The sequence below is a fragment of the Mizuhopecten yessoensis genome, unplaced genomic scaffold, assembly GCF_002113885.1.
Source record: "Mizuhopecten yessoensis strain PY_sf001 unplaced genomic scaffold, ASM211388v2 scaffold716219, whole genome shotgun sequence".
Taxonomy (NCBI): Eukaryota; Metazoa; Mollusca; class Bivalvia; order Pectinida; family Pectinidae; genus Mizuhopecten; species Mizuhopecten yessoensis.
Genome location: NW_018480007.1, coordinates 144186 through 170888, shown reverse-complemented (window position 1 = coordinate 170888; position 26703 = coordinate 144186). Strand labels below are relative to the sequence as shown.

At 35.4% G+C, this 26703-nt stretch overlaps 2 protein-coding genes across 3 annotated transcripts; one reads left to right on the top strand and one right to left on the bottom strand.

The window, feature by feature from the left end:
- Positions 1–293: 293 nt before the first annotated feature.
- Positions 294–9135, top strand: LOC110442156 (26S protease regulatory subunit 6A-B). The gene is made up of 13 exons (XM_021485626.1): positions 294–380; positions 2429–2509; positions 2772–2897; positions 3225–3332; positions 3593–3655; positions 4062–4108; positions 5134–5224; positions 5674–5746; positions 6277–6486; positions 7038–7144; positions 7409–7554; positions 7824–7905; positions 8741–9135. Exons 1-13 carry the CDS (start codon positions 339–341, stop codon positions 8849–8851), a joined length of 1287 nt encoding a protein of 428 aa, XP_021341301.1. The 5' UTR covers positions 294–338; the 3' UTR covers positions 8852–9135.
- A 6488-nt stretch (positions 9136–15623) lies between these two features.
- LOC110442157 (monocarboxylate transporter 14-like) lies at positions 15624–24957 on the bottom strand. 2 transcript variants are annotated; one of them, XM_021485627.1, is made up of 6 exons: positions 23255–24957; positions 21809–21901; positions 21343–21578; positions 20979–21122; positions 19315–20271; positions 15624–17192 (listed from the first exon to the last, which is right to left on the bottom strand). In XM_021485627.1, the coding sequence occupies exons 3-6, from the start codon at positions 21542–21544 to the stop codon at positions 17002–17004; spliced, it is 1494 nt and encodes a 497-aa protein (XP_021341302.1). In that variant the 5' UTR covers positions 21545–21578; positions 21809–21901; positions 23255–24957; the 3' UTR covers positions 15624–17001. The 2 variants fall into 2 exon arrangements, with proteins under 2 accessions (XP_021341302.1, XP_021341303.1); XM_021485628.1 differs by lacking the exon at positions 23255–24957 and having other exon boundaries at positions 19315–20055; positions 21809–22243.
- Positions 24958–26703: the final 1746 nt, after the last annotated feature.

Genomic DNA, 26703 nt, shown 5'->3' with positions numbered 1-26703 from the left:
CAGATGACTGAACAAGGCAATTTTCGTGCGATGACCAATAATAAAGAATTCCGAGAGGGCTAACCTGGCCCCTCTCCTCCAAAGACCCTCGCTCTCCTTCCATTTTTTCACCACATACATCAAGTCTGTAAATGATTTGTAAACATTTACTGACTCAAAATAGAGCTGGTGTTGGGCCGTAATTTATTTATTTTATATTATCTTTTCAAGAATTTTAACTATTGTCGAAAAATCTACAGCGTTCTGTCACTATCAGAGACGATAACGATACTTCTTCGAACGCACCGCATGCAGCGGAAATGATATGTCACGTGATACACACATAGAACCCGGCGAAAATGGCAACTTTAGAAGATAAAGCTATTTGGGATGACGGAGAGGTATATTCTGGGCGATTTCGACACACATTTCAAATATTTTTTAAACTTCAAATTATATTTATTATCATTAACCAAGTGACGTGAGGACAGATTTACTGAAAAGGTGTTAAACATATTTTTTCATGTTAACGCTTTCAATTCCACATTGTCATCATACTCATAGTCACTATGAGATAGTGCGTTTTGAATGGTGGAGCATTTTGAGTCCTTCCTTTCTCGCGAAATGTCCTCGCTTACACAAAATTTGATCATGTTACATAAAACTTGTTGTTATCGTTCTAACCATAATTTTCTCTCGATGTTCGAACGTGCAGAGTTCAATTGATTACAGTTGACGCGAAAAATGGGGGGGGGGGGGGGGGGGGGTGTTATCTTTTATATAGGAAAGGTATTCGTCACTTTTTTCCTTATACCAACTGAAAAAATGCTTCTGTTCATTTAAACTATTTCTTCTTTATTTATACACACTAATTTTATTTTTATAGGTCGCAGGCATATTCTATATGGAGTTTGAACATTTTAAAAATTAATCCCTGTATCAGAAAAGTCCTGAAGCAAAGCACAGGGGCATGGATTGCTTTACTTGTAATATTAAAAAATAGTGGTCTCCTATACTAATATACATTGATCGCTTTACTTGTAATATTAAAAAATAGGGGTCTCCTATACTAATATTTATTAGCATAGGAGACCCCTATTTTTTAATATTACAAGTAAAGCGATCCATGCCACTGTGTAGCAAAGTATATAAGGCAGCTCACTACTGACCAAACTGTTTACAATCGTTTAAATCTGTAGCAGAGGTATTTTTGTAAAAAAAAATATGCAAATTGTCTCCCCATATGCACGGAAGTCTTGCAGCTAAGAGCTTTGATAATTAAATCAACAATTTCCCATTTAACATGGAAATCTATGGACATTTGATAAAGGTATCATATTCATAAAAAATCATCGTCTTTCTTTGCCCTGGGCAGGGCAATACCTGTCTCCACTGCTTTTATCCAGTGTATCCTTCAGAACTAGCTGCCAACATTACAATGTAGTAAATGGACAGGCTAGGCCTAACCAGATTAATAACATTCTTGTCTTGTAAAAGTAATATCATCAAGGTGTTCCAAATGCTGAGTTATTATCCCCTCGCAACGAAAGTTTGAGGGGTATAGGATTCCGCCCGTACATAACGGTATGTACGTATGTTGCAATCTTTGTCATCGCTCTAGCAGCTACATTCCTCAACGGAATTTCATGAAACTTGAAGGTCAAGGTCAATGTAACTATTTTTAGAAAAACTTTGTCATAGCTCTACAGACTTCAATCCTCACAGAATTTCATGAAACTTCATACAACTGTTAGGTATGACAATTCCTTGAACAAGTTTGCATAATGGGTTACTGCGTTAAAGATCAAGGTCACTTTTACTATTTTTTTGTCATCACTCTAGCGACTTCATTAGTGAACCAAATCTCATGAAACTTCATACAACTGTTTGGAATGGAAATGCCTTGAACAAATTCACGTTTCAGGTTACTGCATTAAAGGTCAAGGTCACTGTCACTGTTATATAAACTTTGTCATCGCCCTATCAACTTCATTCTTCAATGCTATTTAATGAAACTTCATACAAGTCTTTGTTATGGCAATGCCTTGAACAAGCTTTCATTTCGGGTTTTTAAGTTGAAGATATTAAAAGGTCACTGTTACTATTTTTAGAAAAAAACTTGTCATTGCTCTAGCGACTTCATTTCCTCTTACATATGTCACAATGTGTGAATGCAGGGGGTCGTATCACTTGTGATGCCTTGCTTAAATGGTAATCATTTAATTTCCCTGTTAAATTGTGATTTAAGGTCATCACATGTGTGTCTTTTTTTTGTATAAGTCTTTGCCACCATATATGGGCAAGCAACTCTCAAGTCAGAAAAATACCAAACAAATAGAAACTCTTCTTTGCAGATACAAGACAGTGTTGGAACCCTGTGTCTTAATCAGTTATCATTATCTCATTCAAGTAACTAACCATAGTTTCATTCTGCTTATTTTGTTTACAGGAAAGTTTGGGAGAAGAAATATTGAAACTTTCAACAGATGAAATAGTCACAAGAACAAAGTTATTAGAAAATGAAATTAAAGTAAGTATTGAAAAATTAAGATTACAAAGTATGAAAATATACAAGTGAATAAGACATGTACATACTGTAACAAACATAATTTTGTTATGAAAGTGCAATAAGCTTTAAATGATAAAGTGTATTTTTCATTTATTTAACTAATAATCTCCACATCAAATGAAAAAGTAAAGTGCCAGTGAGATACTTTTATCGGTTTAAATTTGTAATCTTGTGTAATTACTTTACAATAAGCAAAATAAAATGTCTTGATTTCTTTTTATAGATCATGAAAAGTGAAATTCTCCGCATCAACCACGACCTAACAGCAACCAAGGAAAAGATAAAAGAAAATACAGAGAAAATAAAAGTCAACAAGACCCTGCCATATTTAGTTTCCAATGTCATAGAGGTAAATTTTATGGATTAGAGAAGGATATTGAAAGATTAGAACTGAAGATCTGGAATTCATTCAATTCAAATACAAAATAGTGACCTAGACATATCCTTGGATTTTGAATATGAAGTTGTTGACTATTTCATGTCTAAAGATGAACTGCAGACTTGCTTTGAGGGGAAATAGGGAAAGTTTTTAACTACTATTAAAATGATGCATTCAAAGAAACACTAATAACATCTCAGTAAAACTTAAAAGAAGAAGAAGAAAAAGAAAAAAGTCTTGAAAGATTTCTAATGGCATATGCAGACTGGTTAATGTGATAGAATGACTCACTTTCAGTTACTGGACATGGACCCTCAGGAGACTGGTGAGGAGGATGGGGCCAACATTGATCTTGATGCACAGAGGAAGGGCAAGTGTGCTGTTATCAAGACTTCAACACGACAGGTAATACAAAGTGTTGTTTTACCTTATTGTTGTAATACCTTACTAAGTGTCGGGATGTACACACTCATAGTATAAGAAGTGACTTATACTATGTGTCACAGTGTGTATCCCAACATTTAATCATATTCAATTTGTGATAAGATAGATGAAAAAGTCCAGCTACAACTGTTGAGCAATAAGTGAAATCAAACTAGTTCTGTGTAGTAATACAATGCATTGATTCCCAAGTGAGGTGTGTAAAAAAATATTTTGTATTTCAGACCTACTTTCTACCTGTGATAGGACTGGTAGACCCTGAGAAATTAAATCCTGGTGACTTGGTGGTAAGTATGTCAATTATTAGATTTGGCATTTTTATATCTTCTTTATCTAATTATAAGTTCTTGATCACCTGTTCCATGTTATACACTTGAATGACAGAATCATCAATGATAAAACTAATCAAAGACAATGCAGAATACTGTTGTTTTTTTACACAGAGAGGAATAGAACATATAACTGGAGGATTTAAAGTTCTCTTTGTAGAATTCTCTAAATGCAATTTCAAATCATTTTGGTTTAATTCAGCTTTAATTATAAAAAAATGTTTTTATAGAACAATTAATCATTGAGGTAAATAGTAATTTGTTGTTTAATACAACTTAAGAAATTCAAGGAAAAACAATTTGAATGTTATGTAAGATGACTCTGGGTTATTGGATAACTACTAACAAATGTTGGTTGTTTCAGGGTGTAAACAAAGACTCCTACTTGGTGCTGGAGACCCTACCTCAGGAGTAAGTAGATGGATGCCATGTCACTGACACAAAATTACACTAACTTATATTTATACCACACATAATGCAGTAGGAGATGTAATGGTGTATGTACCAAGTGGCAGAACAAATATTGTTTTCGAGGAACATTGTCCCAAAGATTTGTCCTGAGGATCTGCTTTTGTAATTTCCACTAAAACCAATAGAAAAGTATCTTCAAATATCCTTTTGTAACCAGTTGATATTTCCAAAGGAAACTAGTATTGAAAGAACAAAGAACTGTTGGGCGGTAAAAGTAATCTAATTATGACAAGCAAATTGTAAATATTCTCTAACAGTGCGAAGTAATACAAAGAAAGCTTTTGATTAAGAACCCTATCATGGGGACTTTTTTGTTAAATATGGATTAGAAAATGAACAGCTCTGACTATGGATCTACAAAATCATATTTATGGCAACCTGTGTATGGAGTAAGAGTTGGACTTTTGAAGATTGGAAATGTTCCACACATCATACTTTCATTCTGTTGAACAGCTCTGAAATAAACCTAACAACCAAAATGTAGTTTCAAATCAATAACAGCAAGAACAATTACACAACAATTTTTTTTTAATTGGAACTGTTTGGTTCTTTCTATGATAATGTAGAATTGTGTTCAATTGATGATTGTCACCTGACGGAAATGGTAACCATAGAAAACATGACAAAGTTACCATAGAAATGGTCAATTACTTACAGTTTGTCCATAATTCATCATTAACTCAAAGAAACTACTCACATAGATGAAATACAATTTTATGTGTTATTTTGAGTGTAAATACATGTAAAAGAATGAATTGCACCTTTTTGACATTTATGATAGTTTGCAGGACAGTTGCATTCTCGTTTTGGAATATGTTTGAACGAAATGTGCTGCATACCATCATTATTGTTAAACAGAGGCATTTTAGTCCTTAACAAATACTGAGTATATTAAAAGAGCACTATTCATAGGATAATGTTAATTTTAGGAAGACATATTTTTATCTCTATTTGATACTTAACAGATTTGACTCGCGTGTAAAGGCTATGGAAGTAGATGAGAGGCCAACAGAACAGTACTCCGACATTGGTGGACTGGACAAACAGATACAGGAAGTAGGTGTACTTCTTTGCTGGACTTCAAAGCTTTGGGGAAGGCATTAAAGGAGAAATATATCATTCTGTAAACATCAGTTTATCGTGTCTACAAATGCAGATGATTAATTTCACAATTTTTTTACACAATGATTGTTTTCATTGAGAAATATTAAGGTAAAGTATAAGAACTTAATTGTATGTAATGGCTTCTGAGAAATTGGCACGAATTCAACAAAGAAAAATCTGTAACAGGAATTTGATATTAAACAAATCACTTCAGCTTGACAAAAAAACATGCATTACTGTTTGATGAATTTTCAATAATCTTGGTACAAAGGTGATATAATTTTCCCAAATCAATGTCTATGTTATCAACATTGTTTGTATATTACTGGTGTTAACACTATCTTATGTTTATACATTGATAGATTGTAATTCTTCTATTAAAAACCTGTTTTGTATTTCAGTTAATAGAAGCAGTAGTTTTACCTATGACCCACAGAGAACGATTTGAAGCTTTAGGTGTGCAGCCTCCCAAAGGTAAGAGGCACATACTGAACTGATCAAATTGGATATTCTACTAGTTAATATGTATATACATATCCAAATTATCTAACGATATGAATTCATCCTGTATGCATTAAGTGTACTTAAAAAATGTTTCAACCATATATGTAAAATAATATATGGCCAGGGTGCAAGTATTGATCTTGCTAATGATGTAACTTAAAACATTTGAAGGTGTCGTATATTTCATATCAGCCACGAATATGGTAGCATATAAAAAAATCAAATTTCAGAGGAGTATTTAAATTAGCACCTAAAAACATTGTGAAAAGCACTGATATTTATAAAAGTACATTGGAAATCTATCCTGTATTAGTACTTGTACCCTGACTATCTGTAGGTGTGTTGCTATATGGTGCCCCTGGCACTGGTCCTGTATAAGTACTTGTAACCTGATTACCTGTCGGTGTGTTGCTGTATGGTGCCCCTGGTACTGGTAAGACCTTGTACATTGTAAGTTAATGTCTATCCTGTATAAGTACTTGTAACCTGATTACCTGTAGGTGTGTTGCTGTATGGTGCCCCTGGTACTGGTAAGACCCTGTTGGCCAGGGCCTGTGCTGCACAAACCAAGTCCACCTTCTTGAAGCTAGCTGGACCACAGTTGGTACAGATGTTTATTGGTGATGGAGCCAAACTTGTGAGGGATGCCTTCGCACTTGCTAAAGAAAAACAGCCAGCTATCATCTTCATTGATGAGTTGGATGCCATTGGTAAGGCAGTAATGAATAGTAGACTAGAAATAGAACATATCTTTATACAATCATTGAGAACTTGTGTTATTTCCAGGTGGAAAACTTGTGCTATGTATTCTTAAAATTTGTTTAAAGAAAGGGTTAATGAATATGCTGACATTTTGAACAATTATCAGTACATGTATTCATATGGGTTTTTATACTTTTATCTGGTGTATTTTTTATCAGTAAAGACATTAATACAGGGATTTCATTGAAAACAACTCTTGGACATATTGAGATTTCCTTTGTTTATCCAAGATTACTTCCATAGTACAGCAATGAAAACTCCTGATGATTATTTATTTTATTTCACAGCTGCAATTACATCATTGATGTGATTACATCTATCATGATGTCATCATGTGTATTGATAACATTGAAGGATGACCATATAAGTCGGTTTAGTGATTCATGAATTTAACATTTATGATATTTTTGTAAGTGAATGTACAAGATGATAGCTCTGATAACATTTAACAGAGTAAAAATAGCCTGTTTAATCAGAAAACTCTACGTACTCTGTGCAGGTACCAAGCGTTTTGACTCCGAGAAAGCAGGTGACAGGGAGGTACAAAGAACCATGTTGGAACTCCTCAACCAGATGGATGGATTTCAACCTAATGCACAGATCAAGGTACTTAAGAATTCAGTAATAAATCAGGCTTAAGTAGCAAGTTACAAAACAATTAGCCAATGCTCACACATACATATCAATCATTGAAACCAATCAAGGGTTGGAAGAACTTCAGAAGATCAGCTTCAGAAAAAAGGTAATTTCATTCTTGATAAATAAAGTCTATCATTTTACATAGAACTTGTGAGGGTATTAATGATTTGAAATAAAACAGGAAGTCTGTTATGTTGAATGCAGCTTTAGTGATGGAATCTTGTGCTGCAGGTTATTGCTGCTACCAACAGAGTTGACATTCTTGACCCCGCCCTCTTGAGGTCTGGGCGGTTAGATAGGAAGATCGAGTTCCCTCACCCCAATGAGGAGGCCAGAGCACGTATCCTACAGATCCACTCCAGGAAAATGAATGTCAGGTAACTTGTCACAAACACACCATTACACATATGTGATCTATGCTTAAGATTTAAAAGTGTAACTTCATCAAAATTGTTTGTAAATACTTCTAACAGCTGTATTTCAGTTCGAATTTGTGCAATAATATCACAAGATGAAATGCAATTAGAATGCACTTTTGATACTTGATAAGTAAGATATTTAACAGATTCATTTACTATTTCAAATTTCATTGACACTGACTTTATATTTTCACTAATCTAGGTTTTGTTGCATTTCTGTCTTTTAGCAAAGAAGTTAACTATGAGGAGTTGTCGCGATGCACAGATGATTTCAACGGAGCTCAGCTGAAGGCCGTGTGTGTTGAGGCAGTAAGTGCCCACTCCTTTCTCTCTAAATTAGGACTAAATTACTATAAAATAATAGGCACTTTTTGTGACGCCTACAACACGAGGCGACATATAGGTATTACTTTGTCGGGGGCGGCGGTTGCGTCATCCGAAACAAGGTTTCCGTGCGATAACTTGATTTCCCTTGGGTTGAACTCAAACTTGGTACACATATTGCAAAGCTCGGACAAGTTCACATTTTTGGTGGAGTTATGCCCCTTTTATTGCCAAATAAGGGCATTGTGTAGTAAATGTTAGAACGTTTTTATTTTTTAATCAATTCCTTTCAAATTCTGTACGGTAATGCTAGAAGCAATAATGTTCAACATACAACTTTTTGCATTTTGGCATATCTGTTTATGCGATACCTCAAGCCAAAACACTTTTCTTACTAAAAGCGCTGAGCAGGCGCCACATCCGCTCCCGTGGAATTCTTGTTTAAAATAAAAAAAGGATCGATATTGAATATTCAAAATTCTGCTTTTTCGAATAATTCCAGGACATCACTTTTAACTTTGGTAGATGACTGCTAGAAATAGAAGCAGTAATGATACAGTTTGGTGTTTGTCTGCTTTTGATTTTCGTTCTCGAGTTTCCTAAAAATGTTTGTCAAGTTCTTCTTTGGAATGATTTCATTATTCCACTGAAAGAACTTTTTTCTTATAATCTGTCTTATATACCAGGTGGAAAAGATTTAGTCTGTCTTATATACCAGGTGGAAAAGATTTAGTCTGTCTTATATACCAGGTGGAAAAGATTTAGTCTGTCTTATATACTAGGTGGAAAAGATTTTAAAGTGGTATTTTCTGTTCTTCAGGGAATGATTGCATTAAGGAGAGGAGCAACGGAGCTAGCCCATGAGGATTACATGGATGCCATAATAGAAGTACAGGCGAAAAAGAAGGCCAACTTACAATACTATGCATAGTGTTACAGATTGTACTAGAATAAAGGACTTTGGTTTGTTTACAGAGCCTTGTGATCATCACATTAAGTGCTTGTTTACAGACATTGACATGTGATCTTGTGGATAACACTAGTAGACTGAAACTAGAGTTTGGGACTTTCTGTTCAACCTGTGTTCAGTTATTGTGATGTGGAGATCTGAGGAATATGTATCATTAGGACAACATTTTGTGATTCTGTTTGTTGACAGTGTCACTGGATCCATTGTAATGTCAGGTTAATTGTAATAAAACAGTGACAATTCCATTCACTGCATCATTATTTTTTCTTAAAGGAAAACCATAATAAGGCAGGAGTCAGACCCTGTTTCTACAGACATGATAGTAACTTAAATGTGTTTGGAGAAAAGTTGGTAATTGTTTTAAATGATTCATAATACAAGGTCATTTTATTTCCAATGATAAGGATGACAGAGTTATCGCCCCTCTAACACTTCATTCCATATTTCCAATGATAAGGATGACAGCAAACATTCGAATTATGGCTTTACCGTGTGAAAAGGCTGAGGGTTTTGACAAAATATTTAATGTTTGGATCATTTTGACATTAGTTTGAACTCACCTGTCGGAAGAGTGGTTGAGCATTAGATATGTTTAAAGTGTTTTGGGGTAAGTCATGTAAACGTTTGCCGTTTATTCTGAGTGTTAACATGCCGATATTTTACATGGGGGTTCATTAGGGTCCAACCTTGATGCAGTGAAGCCAAAACTGTAAAAAGGAAGGGTTCATGACCTATTGTGATCCATCTTCCTGTGTAAACAAAATACATTTTGAAATACCACCCAAAGAATTTCAATGAAACAACACTACTTTGTCCAAGGGTTGTTAATTTTGAAGTCAGTCAGATAACCAAGGTAGCTACTACATCAGCCATCTTAAAAAATGTTCCAACCCAAATCTTTCTGCTGAAAGGAATGTTCAGTACAATGTCCTTGCGAAGTATTATTATTTGCGTAGGTCAGATTTGCAAGATGGCCACCACACCAACTATCTTAACAATCTGTTTATAACTTCAATCTTACATCTGCTATTTCAATATGCATAACTTGATAGATTTTTTCAAATTTTTAGGTCAACTAGGTATACCCATGGGATTTCAATAACACTACATAGGAGTGTACATAGTCCTGACTTGGTGACAGACAGGTTGAATGATGATAGTGATCAGCTGATCATGTCAAATATTTGGTTTGATCGGGTGGCTGTTTTGCATTTGCTATTGGAAACCTGTTCTGAACTTCTGAACTCGACTTGTACATGCTGTATTTTGCTCACACTTTATTTGTTAGGGTTGATAAACTTATCCGTACAATTTTTGCAACATTTCATGTTAATTGGAAATGTTACAAGGCTGCCAAGGTAGCATTTTCAAAAGCTGTTAAAGATTTGAGTAAGTTCTCTGCGACAGTATTGCTCCAATTTGATAAGAGATGATCAACTGGAGGACCTGTCAATGGTACATTTTCTCGGGTTCAATCCTATCCTCAGGGGCCATTAATGGTACAACATCTCGGGGTAAACTTGTTGTTCATTTATGAAAAGGAGACAGATCTAGTGATCTGATGTTGTTTTCTAGCAAGCCTGAGTTTCCTCTGGCCCTGACAATAGACATAGACACCTATCTGTCAAAATGTCTAAGTCTTGTGTCAGGTTCAGGGGAAACTTGGGCTACTTTCTAGCAAGCCTCAGTAAAAGACTTGCGAGACTTGATTTAACATTTTTAGGCCCATGAGGATTCAGAAGTACCCTGAAATATTATATTTAAAATGAAGTTAAACCAGTTAGTCTGCATAACGAAATATAAACAGACTCTTAAAGTAACCGTTTTAGGTGAAAGGGAGACGAGGTCTTAATATATATAGTAGTAACAATAAACTACTGTAATGGATCCATAGTGGCGGTAGGGATCCTGGGATGGATACCTTAATGGTATTCAACAGTGCTCATCAGGGAAAGCAGAGCAAATGAAAATAGGAATGATGAGCAACAACACCACTGAATCCGGTACAAAATTTAATGTTAGATTAGCATGTAGGATGTAAATCAAACATTACATTTTGTACCAGATTCAGTGGTGTTGTTGCTCATCATTTCCAATTTCATAATACTGAGAATGTAATGTTTTTTGCATCATTTTTACATGTTGATTTCAACCTGTTCATGTTACATTAATCAATGATTATCATTCAATGGAATGAAGAATTTGAAAAATGTTGGTGCCAAAACCTTAGCATATGTACTTTTGTACACGCTCATATTTGTTTACACAATGCAATATAGAAGTAAGGAAGGCCACTGAATGCTTATTGAATCGTTGAAAGTCATAGTCAGTGGCAATTTTTTTAACCATTCTTCGACATTCTGACAGCCGAGATCTTTTGATCACTTGATCCTATTCTGAAAGTTTTAAAATCATTTTTTATGCCAAGTAGTGAATTTTGAATTAATTGATCTCTGTTAATTTGATGTCATAGGTTTCATTATGTTGCATGCATTGAGACTTTCTAGTTCTATATCAAAGTGATTGTCAAATAACTCTATGGTAGATTTCAAACCAATCTTTAGTACAGGTTAACAAACAAAATAGACAAAACATTTAACACATAAATATAATTCTTTTTTCTTTCTTTTTGTCAAAAACACAACCACTGAGGTTATTTACATACAGTCATGAAATCACATGTAAGAAAAACTATGTTACATACAATATCATAATTCATCGGATACAAACTTAATAGATTCAATAAAACATACAAAGAAAAAAAGAACATGCAAAATTAAAGGTGATTTTCGTAGAAAATAAAAATATTTGTTATGGCATGCATGGCTTCCCAAGTACTTGGAAAAGATACTAAGGGAAACAATTTAAGGGCAATTAATATATTTAAGTCCCCTACTGGGACAATCTGATTAAAATCATCTGTTACATGGCTGCGTTAACTCTGAACAGGCATAGTACGAAATTAACAGAGCTATATACATGTAACATGATTTTAATCAGATGCCACTGGGACAAATATTAGATTAGGGAGCAAGTCGTTGTTTGTGTCCACTTTCATATTAAACAGTACAAGAAGTACCTTCACACCAAATTTAGCAGTTTAAGGTTAAAAATGTATGAGATATGCCCTGGACAATCATTTTAAGTGATTGGGGTTAGAGGTCAAAATATAAGTCACAGTGATCTACTTTTCAAATGGGACACTGCCATTCCTAGAAAAAAGGAATATAGACAGAGGAGTGTAAAACTCTGTCCTCTCTTAGAGTACCACAGAGGGACTATCTAGTATACTCAACCTATACAGGTCTAGTTAAACATGTGCTTTATAGCGGCACAATAGATATGGCACTTTTCACATACAAATTATGGTAAAAAATATTGCAATTATATCCACGTTAAATTCACACATAGCATATTTTACTTATTTATTCTATGGTTTTTATCTTATATCCTTTAGTGTTGTCACTTTAGCAATTAAGAAAATTAACATTTTGTTGTTACACAATTCTCCAGTTTTAGTCAAAAAGCAATACCTTGAGGTAAGTACATATACACATAAACATAAAAAAACAGTACTTGTATTAACATGTATATAAAAAACAAAGCAATCCATAGTCCCCCACCGGTAATGATTTCTATATATAACAAACAGTACACTTACGTCAAACTTTTTTCCAAAGTAAAGGTCAAAGGTAAAGTCATACATAACAGTGACCTAATTCTTGCACTCTGCACTCCCGATCATAAGATGTCCTTGTACACCAAATCTGGATACTCTAGGTGAAATAGTATAAAATATATGCCCGAAAAAACAATTTCAAAAGTAAAGGTCAAAGGTAAAGTCATAGTTCACAGTGACCTAATTCTTGCACTTTGTACTCCCCCATCCAAAGATGTCCTTGTACACCAAATCTGGATACTCCAGGTGAAATAGTACAGAAGATATGCCCTGGACAAACTTTTTCAAAAGTTAAGGTCAATGGTCAAAGCATAGGTCACAGTGAGATAGATCATAGTGACCTTCTTCTTGCACTCTGCACTCTACCATCCAAAGATGTCCTTGTACACCAAATCTTGTTGCTTCAGGTGAAATAGTATAGAAGATAGGTGCTGGACAAACTTTTCCAACGGAAGGAAGGACAAACAGACGGATGGACGGAAAAAGGGATGGAGTGCAAACCTATAGTCCCCCCGGGAACAATGATTTCATATAAAAAATGAGAGGATATCAAACATATGCAACAGGTCAAATATACTTATCCACAATTTCTTTTTATTATTCTGATATATACCCTTCTTTTTTAAATAGTCGCATATATATATACCTCTCTTGTTTAAACAGTATATGAATACATAAACTTTCTTAATATTTTACAACAATTATGAAACAAGTTTTCACAACTTATATTAATCACTCTTGTTGGCCTGGATGTAAGCACGCAGGTTTTTTTATTGTTGGAGGAAACCGGAGTACCCGGAGAAAACCCACTTGATCGGGCAGGTGACCCCATACCTTTTCACCTATTGGGGGAAATGAACCCCACCCAAACAGTAGCAGATAGATATACCCAATTGTTTAAATAGTAGTACCTCTCTTGTTTATATATATATATCTTATTCAAATAGCAGCAGATCAATGGGATCTTTCCAAACCTAAAGTGATAAATATTCAAATTATTGCCATTGGGGCGGTAGATTAATTTGGTCTTTCCCATGTCCCCACAATTCTACAGGAGGCCCTGACATGAGTGAGATAAAGAATGCCTATTCTTTCCCAAAACCTTTTTTATATAAACAACCATTGAAAACAACACTCGGTAATTATATACATGCTTATCACAAATTACGTAGGATAGTATAGGACTCGAAGAACATTCAAAACTTTCAATGCAAATCTATGCTTCAAAGACATAACTGATAAGAATATGTAACCTCACCCTCTATTTCATGGGCGAAGGACAAAACTTACTGCACATTTGGTTCAAATTACATACAAATTACTTGTAAACTGCTTATTATGAAAATTCATCTCCGATGGCTTAAAGAACAAGGAACTGTTTGCTAAACCTTAATTGCTACTGATAATTTGATGAAAAAAGTCAAGATCAGGCACCATTCTTAGAAGAATGTACATATGAAATTTTTGTTTAATTTAAAATGGATATATTGTTAAGAGAAAACACTGATGCATGGTGTTTTACTTATAACAAGTATTAAATTATCTTTTGTAACACAAATAAGGCCTTTGAAGTTACATTGTTATGTTTAACAAATAATGTTACAAAAATGAGTGCCGCACAGTTGTCTAAAATGAGGGAACATCAACAATATTTATTGAAGTAGAAATTGTTTTTTATATGCTCCTTTTTACAATGTATTTAAAAGTTTTGTTTCAAAAACATCTTTTTGTGACAGTTGATTTGATTGAGGCTATATAAAAGTTTGATTGAGATAAACAAAACATGTATAATTTGTAAAAAGCATTTTTTTATATGACACTCAGAATCTTCAACAATAGTAGACATAAATTGTGAAGTTGTAACATTGAGACAAAACCTGGCTAATAATAAATATAGACATATAAACTATAAAATAATCAACAATATGATGATGGGAGTTTCAATGAAGTGTACATTCAATGTATTAAACAGTTATAAATATTAGCTCAACTCGTCCATAAGGAAAATTTAAAAAAAAAAACCTAGATCTGTATGTAACAAGCATGCTAATACTCTCCGCTTGACCAGTGAAATTTGTGAGTACAAACGTAAACCTAGTTTACAATAAAGCAGACTATTGGTGAAAATGGGATTAGAATTCTTTAATAGAACTTTCTTAAAGCTGTATGTATCATCACTCTTAAAAGATATCAACCATGTCAGGACAATAGAACTTGAGTTTCAAGTCTAAGCCAATCAGAGGCCATAGTGGTCATCCTGGATCCCAAAAATTTAAGTCAGCCTTTTAATATGATGTACCAGATATATCCATTAGGTATCACTCCCACAAAGTATATCCATTAGGCATCACTCCCACAAAGTATATCCCTTAGGTATCACTCCCACAAAGTATATCCCATTAAGGTATCACTCCCACAAAGTATCAACAAAGTCCCCCCCATAAAACTCAAGTTATAACCGTTAATGGGTCAGCCAATCAGATGCCATCTTAACACTTTACTGCTGCTTCATACTGCTGTGTATAAAAAACAACCTTCAAAGTGAGTTTGTCATTTCACATATTTACTAGTACAGTACTTAATGAAAAAGAAATAGAACCAATCATTGCAATATGAGAAAGATCTGTTTAGTTCTTTCTTTGGCCATTTTGTGTTTATGATCAGTCTGAAAATGTAACATGCACAACTAAGGATCAAGGGGAACCTACATATCAAATTTGAGAAAGATCCCTCAAGATGTTCCTGAGAAATAAGCACCAACAAACCTTCAATGTCAAAAAACGAAGATGGCTGCTGGTCGGCCATTTTGTTTATCTGATCAGTCTCATAAGAAAACATGCCTAACTACAGACCAAGGGGAGGGAACCTACATGCCAAATTTGAGAAAGATCCCTACAGTCCTTATTGAGAAATAGTGATTACAAACCTTCACTGTCAAAATTCAAGATGGCTGCCTGTCGGTCGGCCATTTTGTTTATCTGATCAGTCTCAAAGGAAACATGCACAACTACAGACCAACGGAAGCCTACATAACAAATTTGAGAAAGATCCCTCCAGTGCTTCCAAAGAAATAGCGATAACAAACCTTCACTGTTAACATCCAAGATGGGTGCCTGTCGGCCATTTCATTTTTCTATTCAGTCTCAAAAGAAAACGTGAACAACAACGGACCTAGGGGAGGCTACATATAAAATTTGAGAAAGATCTCTCCAGTACTTATTGAGAAATAGTGATAACAAACCTTCACTGTCAAAATCCAAGATGGCTGCCTGTCCGCCATTTGTTTATCTGATCAGTCTCAAAATTGAACATGCACAACCACAGACCAAGGGGAAGCTACATATAACATTTGTGAAAGGTCCCTCAAATACTTCCTGAGTAATAGCGATAACAACCTTTAATGTCACAATCCAAGATTGCTGCCTGTCAGCCATTTTGTTTATCTGACCAGTCTCAAAATTAATCATGCTTTCAGAAAACAGTTGTAACAGGACTTGAATCAGATTCATTTATATGCAGCTATACACAAGATTTATCTTGTGAAAAAATATTTTTGTTTTTCAGCAAACATTGAATTTAACGAAGAGATACATTGATTGGAGCTGTACACATGCTTGATCCGGGCCGGCCTGTGAACTAAAAATGTTTGACTTTATGAAAACTGCTTTCAGCAAATACACGTATTAGGTAATATGACTTAGATTTTTTTGATTGTGCAGCTTTATACAAGATTTATCTGTGAACTAATAATGTTTATAGTTATCAAAATTGCTTTCAGCAAACATTGATTAATATGACTTAGAATTGGATTGATTGCAGCTATACACAAGATTGATTCTCTGATCTAATATCAAAGGTTCTTTATTTTAAAAAGTTTACTTCAGCAAACATTTTATAGGACATAGAAGATTCATTTGATTGCACTTATACACAAGATTAGTCTTAAAAACTAATAATGTTTGATTATTTGAAAATTGCTTTCAGCAAAGATTTGTAATATGACTTAAGTTTTCCATTTGATTTAAGCATCAAGACTGAAATATATATAATAAATATTCAAAAGCATTGACTGTCATTGGTACAGCTTTTAGTATACACATTGACTTCAGGCAAAACAATACTGTTCAGTGATTAAAATTAACAACACTGGCAGCTTTGTCATCAACTATCAGTTATACGTTTATAAATAAATATATTTATATGTAAACTTTATGTGATTGTTTTCAAGATAATCACTTTAAAAGCATCATTGGTTCTATAACATACAAATTGCACATATAAATTTAGATGAATGTTTTATGTTAAAAAAGATTCTGTATAGGAATACATACTGTAATAAAAAATAATTAACTTTTGTTTCTTTGACACGCATTAAGGTCACCACATAAAACAAATGTGTGGGTAAAGTGATATGTTTGAGGACATTCCTGCCTTACACCACTACATCTACTGTTGTAGTTTCCATCAGACCTTCAGATCTCGACTCTTCTACTTGATGCTTGGTTTTAGACAAAAAGCATTCCCATACAGGAGCAATCAACATGACACCTCCAGCCACCACTGTGACGGTCCCTGCCAGGTAGAATGCCAGCATGCATGAGCCGGTCAGATCTTTTATCCAGCCTAAAACAATCAATAATGGCCATTCACAGGTGGCAATTCAGATAAACAGTATCACACAAGGGAATGTAGTGTCAATAGGCAATATCACACAAGGGAAGGCAGTGTCAATAGACAATATCACACAAGGAAATGAAGTGACAATAGACAATATCACACAAGGAAATGAAGTGACAATAGACAATATCACACAAGGAAATGAAGTGACAATAGACAATATCACACAAGGAAATGAAGTGACAATAGACAATATCACACAAGGGAATGCAGTCTCAATAGACAATATCACACAAGGGAATGTAGTGTAAATAGACAATATCACACAAGGGAATGCAGTGTCGATAGACAATATCACACAAGGGAATGCACTGGCAATAAGCAATATCACACAAGGGAATGCAGTGTAAATAGACAATATCACACAAGGGAATGCAGGGTCAATAGGCAATATCACACAAGGGAATGCAGTGGCAATAGACAATAGCACACAAGGGAATGCAGTGTCAATAGACAATATCACACAAGAGAATGCAGTGTCAATAGACAATATCACCCAAGGGAATGCAGTGTCGATAGACAATATCACACAAGGGAATGCAGTGTCGATAGACAATATCACACAAGGGAATGCAATGTAGATAGACAATATCACACAAGGGAATGCAATGTAGATAGACAATATCACACAAGGGAATGCAATGTAGATAGACAATATCACACAAGGGAATGCAATGTAGATAGACAATATCACACAAGGGAACGCAGTGTCAATAGACAATATCACACAAGGAAATGCAGTGTTAATAGGCAATATCACACAAGAGAATACAGTGTCAATAGACAATATCACACAAGGAAATGAAGTGACAATAGACAATATCACACAAGGAAATGAAGTGACAATAGACAATATCACACAAGGAAATGCAGTGTTAATAGGCAATATCACACAAGGGAATGCAGTGGCAATAGGCAATATCACACAAGGGAATGTAGTGTTAATAGGCAATATCACACAAGGGAATGCAGCCTAGATAGACAATATCACACAAGGGGATGTAGTGTCAATAGACAATAGCACACAAGGGAATGCAGTGTCACTAGACAATATCCCACAAGGGAATGTAGTGTCAATAGGCAATGTCACACAAGGGACTGCAGTGTAGATAGACAATATCACACAAGGGAATTTAGTGTCAATAGACAATATCACACAAGGAAATGCAGTGTTAATAGGCAATATCACACAAGAGAATGCAGTGTCAATAGACAATAGCACACAAGGGAATGCAGTGTCAATAGAAAATATCACACAAGGGAATGCAGTGTGAATAGACAATATCACACAAGGGAATGCAGGGTCAATAGGCAATATCACACAAGGGAATGCAGTGGCAATAGGCAATATCACACAAGGGAATGCAGCCTAGATAGACAATATCACACAAGGGGATGTAGTGTCAATAGACAATATCACACAAGGAAATGCAGTGTTAATAGGCAATATCACACAAGAGAATACAGTGTCAATAGACAATATCACACAAGGAAATGCAGTGTTAATAGGCAATATCACACAAGAGAATGCAGTGTCAATAGACGATATCACACAAGGGAATGCAGTGTCAAGCGTCCATATCACACAAGGGAATGTAGTGTCAATAGACAAGATCACACAAGGGAATGCAGTGTCAATAGAAAATATCACACAAGGGAATGCAGTGTGAATAGACAATATCACACAAGGGAATGCGGTGTCAATAGACAATATCACACAAGGGAATGCAGTGTCAATAGACAAAACTTGGTTGACACCATAATCATGTTTTAATATCATACGGTTAACATTCGAAAGAAAAAAAATGCATTCCGTCCACATTCACTTGACATTACAAGAGCATCAAAAGCTAAAACAATTGTACACAATGTAATCAACTTAATATTGTTTTAATTTGCAGTTGTATCTTTTTCAAAGAAACACCATACTGACATTTACAAGAACATTGGCTATTAATCCATTCTGATGTACTACTTTCATATAGATACAGAAACAAGGTCCCAAGGTTTTTGGAAAGTTGAAATATCCCCCTTTTCTTAAACAGACCATAAAAAACTTTAGCCATACCTCCAATGGGTGGTCCAACAGTATTGCCAATTCCATTTGCCAGGAGGAGATAGCCCATGCCATCACCTAGTGACTGCACTCCCAATATGTCGACTGTGACAACGACCAGCAGTCCCAGGATGATTCCAAACACCAGACCCATGCCGAGCATGTCCAAACAGATTGCCCCGAATGTGTGCACAAATGGCATCGCAAGCATCAGTATGAAGACCCCAGTGATGAAGTTGGCCATTATGTACAGGACCATTCTGTTGATACAATGGAGATTACCCACACCTCCTCCTACAATCCCACCCACTGTGATTGTGGCATTGAAACACATGAGACAAATGGTAGATTCCTCAATACTAAGTCCAAATTCTGTAAAGTATCCTGGGCCAAGCACAAATACCATTGATAAACCCATGTTCCAAAAAATATTGTTGATGCAATATATCAAAAATATAATGTTACATAAAACGTAACAATTTTTCATTTCTTTTTCTGCTGTAATACAGTTACAACTTAATGAGACATTCGTTTTAGTTGTTTCTCTTTGATATTGTTCTGCGCTTGTCCTCAAATTTTCATTGGTATTTGAAGCTGATTCTGTTTCAAATATGGATTTGTTCTCTGCGTCTCCATTTTGATTTGATATTTGTGCAGTTCTTTCATTAGTTGTACCTGTCAGCATGACTACCAATTCATCTGTTTGTGCTGTATCTTTGGTTTTTTTAGAGACAGGAACAGGTAGGAGTAATGCTGAAAATACAAAATTGTTCATGTTGACAGCAGCAATGATGAATAGGGACCCATTCCATCCATATTCAGTGATAAGGAAGTGGCTGACATAGGGAAAGACAACTCCTCCCAGGCCCGACCCACTGGTCACAATCCCTGTAGCCAGGCTACGGTGCTTGTCAAAGTACAGTCCTGATAGTGTATGTGATGGCACATACACCAAACAGAAACCAACCCCTGCAAACAGGAACTGACACTGATCAATTATTCAAAATACAAAGCACAAGAAAAACTATCTGCAGGTATTTCTTATACTGTTGCATTGTTGATAATTTTTCTTCAATTTTGAACACAATAGATTTCTGAATATTGTTTATTGAAATATAAAAGGAAAAATACTTTATTTTCAAGGTAGGTCTCATAAAAAAAACATGCTCATCCATGAACTTTTTTGGTTCAATGAAAAAGAAATTGCATTTATAATTTAAGAATTTTGGGATAATCTATCTATTTGCATTTAAGAATGTTGGGATATCTATCTTTTTTTAAGACAAGGTTTCCTTTGTACTTTAATGGGACACATATGTTATTTATCATAGGAATAAAATGTTTGGCAGTGTACACCAAAGTGTGAATATTTGGCATGAGTATATGGTATCAAGACAAAATTTCCAGACACAAGATAATTTCCTTATTACAATGTAAAGAAATTAAGTTATTACTGGCAATTGTGCCCAATAAAGACCTTTTACATTCAGAATGTGAGTTTCTGTATCAGTAAGCATAATACAATGTTTTGGAAATCTGTACTGAAGAATATTGACATCCAGATTGTAAGTTTTCTGGATCATATATCTCATAATAAATTTGAGACAGACAATACCCAAGGACAAAGCTAATCATACATAGAACTATTTGTTGACAGTAGACTTTGTTCTGTTTACCTGTTACCACTCCATAGAATACATCTAGATAGATAATGTTAGGTGCAAATGGACAGAAGAGGAGACCAATGCTGCTGAGGAGGGATCCCAAGAAAGACACCTTCCTGTAACTCATCTTCCTCATCAGAAAACTGGCTAACGGCCCTATACATACAAGCCAAGCAAATTATTTAGTACTTTCATATATTAAATACATGCATCACAAAGAATTTTAAGAATCAGCTAATAAAATGTTTTCTTCAACTCTATTTATTCAGTATTTATGCAGTGGTTTTAGGTATTTTTCATTTACCTAAAACCCTTTCTCTTAGATGTTTTCAAATACATGTACCAGCAAATTAATCTGAGTAAACATATATATTACCTCCTCCAAGCAGCAGTCCAATGTTGAAAGCCCCAATCATGGATGTGGCAGCGACAGAAGACTGGAAGTGTTCAAGGAAGGCTATGTTGTACACGCCAATAGAAGCGGCAATCCCAAAGGTCACAAATTGGATCATAAATGCAGCCACACCAACCACATAACCCCACGACCCTCCAGGGTTACTGGCGGCAACAGGTGCCATTGTATGATGCTGCTGGGTTGTACTAAGTCATGTCCTGTTAATGTAAAATAAAACTATGAAAACCACAAAAAGCTGTGTTTCCAAAAAAAAACATTAAGCCACATTGCCTTTGTCAAACAATTGTTAATTATGAAACAAAGGTAGGTGAACACTGTTACATTCAATGAAGATGGAATTTGATGTTTTCCATTGAAAAAGGAAGGGTGCCAATGTGGGCCTTCTGGCTGATTCACTGATAAGTTTTATTTTTGCGTATACACACACCTTCGCGCAAGAGAGAAGGAAAGGTTCAACACAAAAGGAAAGACAGCCATTATGCTTGATTGAAGAGGAATCTTCCGGACATCTTTTCCAGACCTGCAAGCAGATCCAAAAAGTGTGTTAAAATGTTGCCGTGACTTTTTAAAATTATGAGAGGTTTGAGTATAAATTATTAAGGCAATTCTTCATCAACAAATACTAAACCTATCTGAAGTAATTTCAGAACTACCTCTGGAATCTGTACAATGGACCATGAAACCCTGCCACATGAGAGGAGTACTAAAGATCATTTTAGAGGCCAGGGAATACAATTAACCTGCTGGTCAGGTTACAAAAGGTTCTGGATGAAACACACATAGATGTAGTAGGGCAAGAAAAGTGATAAAGATAGTGCCTTTGCTGGGGCTTGAACCCGCGACCCTTGGCTCTCCAGCCCAATGCTCTACCGCTAAGCTAAAGGGAAATTCAATACAGCTGGCACTTGTAAGGCAACCTAATTTATCCACATCTTTTACACTTTTCCACACTTTTTTCAAACACCAACCCAGGTTTTCTGACTCCCAGCCCAAGGGTTCTTCTACCTTGAACGGGAAGGGTCAATGGCACCAATTTGTAGTAGGATGAGGAAAAGTGATTAAGACAATGCTATCGCTGGGGCTCGAACCCGCAACCCTTGGCTCTCCAGCCCGATGCTCTACATCCGCTAAGCTAAAGGGAAATTCCCTACAGCTGACGCTTGTAAGCAGGCTGGCAACCTAATTAATCCAACTCTTTGGTATAGAGTGAGTGGTATGTAGCCTTGTCATGTGTTATCGCACATATCTATTAAATAGTGATAACACATTTAGGGACTTGATTTGCAGTTGACATTTCACAATTGTTCCAAAGCTGGATTAGCATATATATTATTAACAATTAACCCAATGACACCTTTATGAAAATGGACTGGTTTGATGATTACTGCATTTCTGTCTTGTTTGAATTGTTTATGATGCAATAAATTTGAAAAGATAGGGGTATGTTCCTGTTTCTTGTTGTATTGTTATTGTCATCATCCATATTTAGGTAACTGATAATATATACAGGGGTTTTCTCACATCTAGCTTGAAATCATATTCTCATGTTATCTTTCAATAGATCAATAATCAGATACTGAATCAGTGAATGTTGTGATATGCTTATGGAAACTCTGATGTTGGGATTAAGACTCAAATACCGCACAATGATGTCATGTTCATAATTTATTATCATGATGGAATTAATCATGATTAATTAGACCTTGTGTAATGATGATGGCTGCACAATTATTGTAGGGCCCACCGTGGTAACTTTGACATTACTGGTTTAACGTTACACTACTAATAACTCTTCGGTGTTTTCTTAAAGCTATCTAAATCTACCTGCTTGGTATAGAGTTAAAAGTGAACATTTTCTTAGTAGATTACTGACCAAAGTTCCTTGGTCCGCACTAGGGAAATTCGTCTGCTCTGTCCCATTCTTCCCCTTGATCATTGTCATTGTGACGCTTAGAATTAGCGGCGTGATCGATTACGAACCCGTACGCGCATAAGATTTCACACGCGATTTCACGTATTGTCTCGCCGTTATAGGATGAGCTAAGATACATGTACCACCAGTGGCGTAGCTACCAAAAGTTTGTCAAGCCTACACATAAATTCTAATTAATACAATTTCTCTTATTCTCTTATTGTTTCATCATTGTCTACACATATTTTTTTAGGATGTCTTTCCTATTTCCCGGACCATCATTTATGATCACCATTCCGCAATCGCAACTTCTCGGCCAATTCCGGCTAGGCGCAGAATCATACAACAGCTAGGTTCCTTATGGGTCGAATTTTGAAAGATGGCCGACAGTCGGCCATTTTGAATTTTGAGAGTTAAAAATTAATTGAATAATTGTTAGTGGTCGACCTCAGGAAAATTCGGCACGTGTAGATTGAGGGGTCCAGACGTACCTGACCGAAACTAAAATGCTGACTAGGCCTATTGCCGGTTTTGGTTTTTTCTTTCTAAAACGATGTCAAGTCACATGTAGTTTTTAAGATACGTTACGTAATTCAGTGGGCGGATGAAAGAAGGGCTTCTTATACAATGTTTTTTTATTATCCGAAACTGTGCATTTTTAGCTCTTCTTACAGAACGGTCCGAGTGCATTCGTGTATCGTGGAATATTTCTGCGCCACCGTGCAATCCACAGGGACCTGATAATTTGGACCTAAACTGAGATGTTTAGAATAAGTTTACACGTTTGAGGGTTTAGATCGATTTTCGAAAAAAATGCCACCCCAATGATCATATAAAAATCTAGATTACTCTAAACAGGGACAGTATATAGAGGGGATTGGCAACTCTGCCCCAGTCAAGATTCTACAGCACGTCGCTTTTGTGTTTGTTCACCGAACCGCGAAGTCATCGAGAGCCCCTCTCGACCAGCCCACGCTTGCGCACTAGCGTTAAAATTAAGCACGCACCTGCTTTCGGTGTCATGTCACAATCTCGCCGAGATCGAAGTGTTTTGATAACGGTTAGCCCTAATTGGGACTGTGTATTAGTAGGTCTTCTTTTTATTCCAGGGACAGGGCTATCGTTGCCTTTCGGCTGTGTTGGTGGCTATTACAACAAATCACATTTCGTAAAGCACGTTCCAGTGAAAATGATGCTAATATTGACACTTTTTGACACAAAAACAGAAAAAGTTATTTGTTATTTTTTGCCATGGAAATTAGTACTACATATCAAAAAATTATTCAACTTTCTATCGCTGTAAATTTCAAAAAGAAGTCTTTTTTAAATGAGCTGATCCTCGAATGCAGGCGATACTTTTTTGTTGCGTTTAACCTTTCCGGTTGTTTACGGTTTTTAACAACACGTGTCCTTCGTTATCAGACGAGTAATTTCATCTGTGACATCGCTATCGTTCCAAATAATGCAAATCAAATCAGGCCTACTTAACATAGAAATTACTCGGCTGTTTATTGATATTAATTGTTTTAAAAAATACAAACGATAGTTTATAAAATTAATCAAAACAGTGAGCAGTTACCAACTACTTTCGCCATGATTTACGTTCCAGTGAAAAATATTGCTGATATTTACACTTTTTGACACAAAAATAACATAAGTTAAATTATATTAATTGCAATTAAAATGGGTTAGGTCGTTATAAAAATTATTCATCTCTCTATTGCTGCTAATTTAAAAAAGATCGGTCAAATACTTTTGGAGTGAGGTGGTTCACATACATGTGTGGGTTTTTTTATCCCGCATTTTTGTTTAGGGTTTTTAACAACACGTGTCCTTCGTTACCAGACGAGTAATTTCATCTGTGACATCGCTATCGTTCCAAGTAATGCAAATCAAATCAGGCCTACTTAACATAGAAATTACCCAGCTGTTTATTGATATTAATTGTTTTAAAAAATATAATCGAGAGTTTATAAAATTTAATCAAAACAGTGAGCAGTCACCAACTACTTTCGCAATAATGATTTACGTTCCAGTGAAAAATAATGCTGATATTTAGTCTTTTTGACACAAAAATAACACAAGTTAAATTATGTTATTTGCAATTAAAATGGGTTGTGTCGTTATAAAATTTATTCAGCTTTCTATTGCTGCTAATTTAAAAAAGATCGGTCAGATACTTTTGGAGTGAGGTGGTTCACATACATGTGTGTTTTTTTTATCCCGCATTTTTGTCTATCGAGGCCCACCACAATACTCTGAACCACGCGTTACATCGCGTTTAAAAATAGAAAAATATACCCCAAAAACGAGACATCAATTACTATGATACCACAGATTTTATCAATTAAAAGTAATACAATCAGCTTATTACAATTGGATAAACAAAAGACGTAAGAACACTTATCGAGATTGGTTTGTTTTCACACCAACTTCTGCATCTAACGAAGCGGTATCGACGCCATCTTGCTTTGTCAAAATTGAGATAGGTGGCGCTCGCTATCTACTCCGGAATCAGGGGGAGGTAAGTCTAGATTGACGTGTCAGAAAATTGGTAAGGCAGAGAGGGAGTTGCTAATCCCCTTCACTATACGTCCCTGCTCTAAACGACTTAGTTTAGGTAACAAATTCTCATGTCCCTTTGTTTCAAGCGGGATACGCGAATGTAGCCCAGGAGGGATCTTGCTCAAATTTTACAGGAAAATTCTCCATGGTTCCTTATTACGCCTTTCGAATTTTGAGAACGATCCGAAAAAACTAAGATGGTTGACAGGTGTCCATATCTAGAATTTTGAGGGTTTAAGATTGTTAGTGCTATTTCTCAGAAAGAGCTCGATCGATGCTCTTTCTCAAATTTCACACGAGGGTTCCCAAAGAATTTTGGGACTGATGGGAACACCAAGATGACCACCAGACAGCTATATTGAATTTTTGAAATTTCAATTTTGTTATCAATAAAAAAAAATATGTAAGTTCCCCTTAATTGTTCCCGTGTTAAAAAATCTGGCCCTAATGATAATTCATCCGTCATTGACAGCACTTCTTATTATGTGATAATTACAATTTTTCATTATTTTGCATATAGGTATATTTGTCATAGTGGCAAGTGGAATATGGCATTACGAGAATTGAGTAAATGTACAAGATCCCCGTTTAAGCTTTCCAACCTGGGACTGGGTAAAAGAACCTGTAAGTAAAATGAAGAGCAAGGAAGGTAAAAGACAATCTTTTGTAGATATGACAAAGATCCTTTGATGATGAGCGCCATGATCCTTCTAGGCTCTCTTGTTTGTTTGAATTTCACATATATATTGAAAGCGTTAACAGTTCTCGATTGATGTTGACGTTATCAAATACGTCATTCTGACGCCCGATAGTATTTAAAATCTTCGAATCATTTTCTAGTGCGG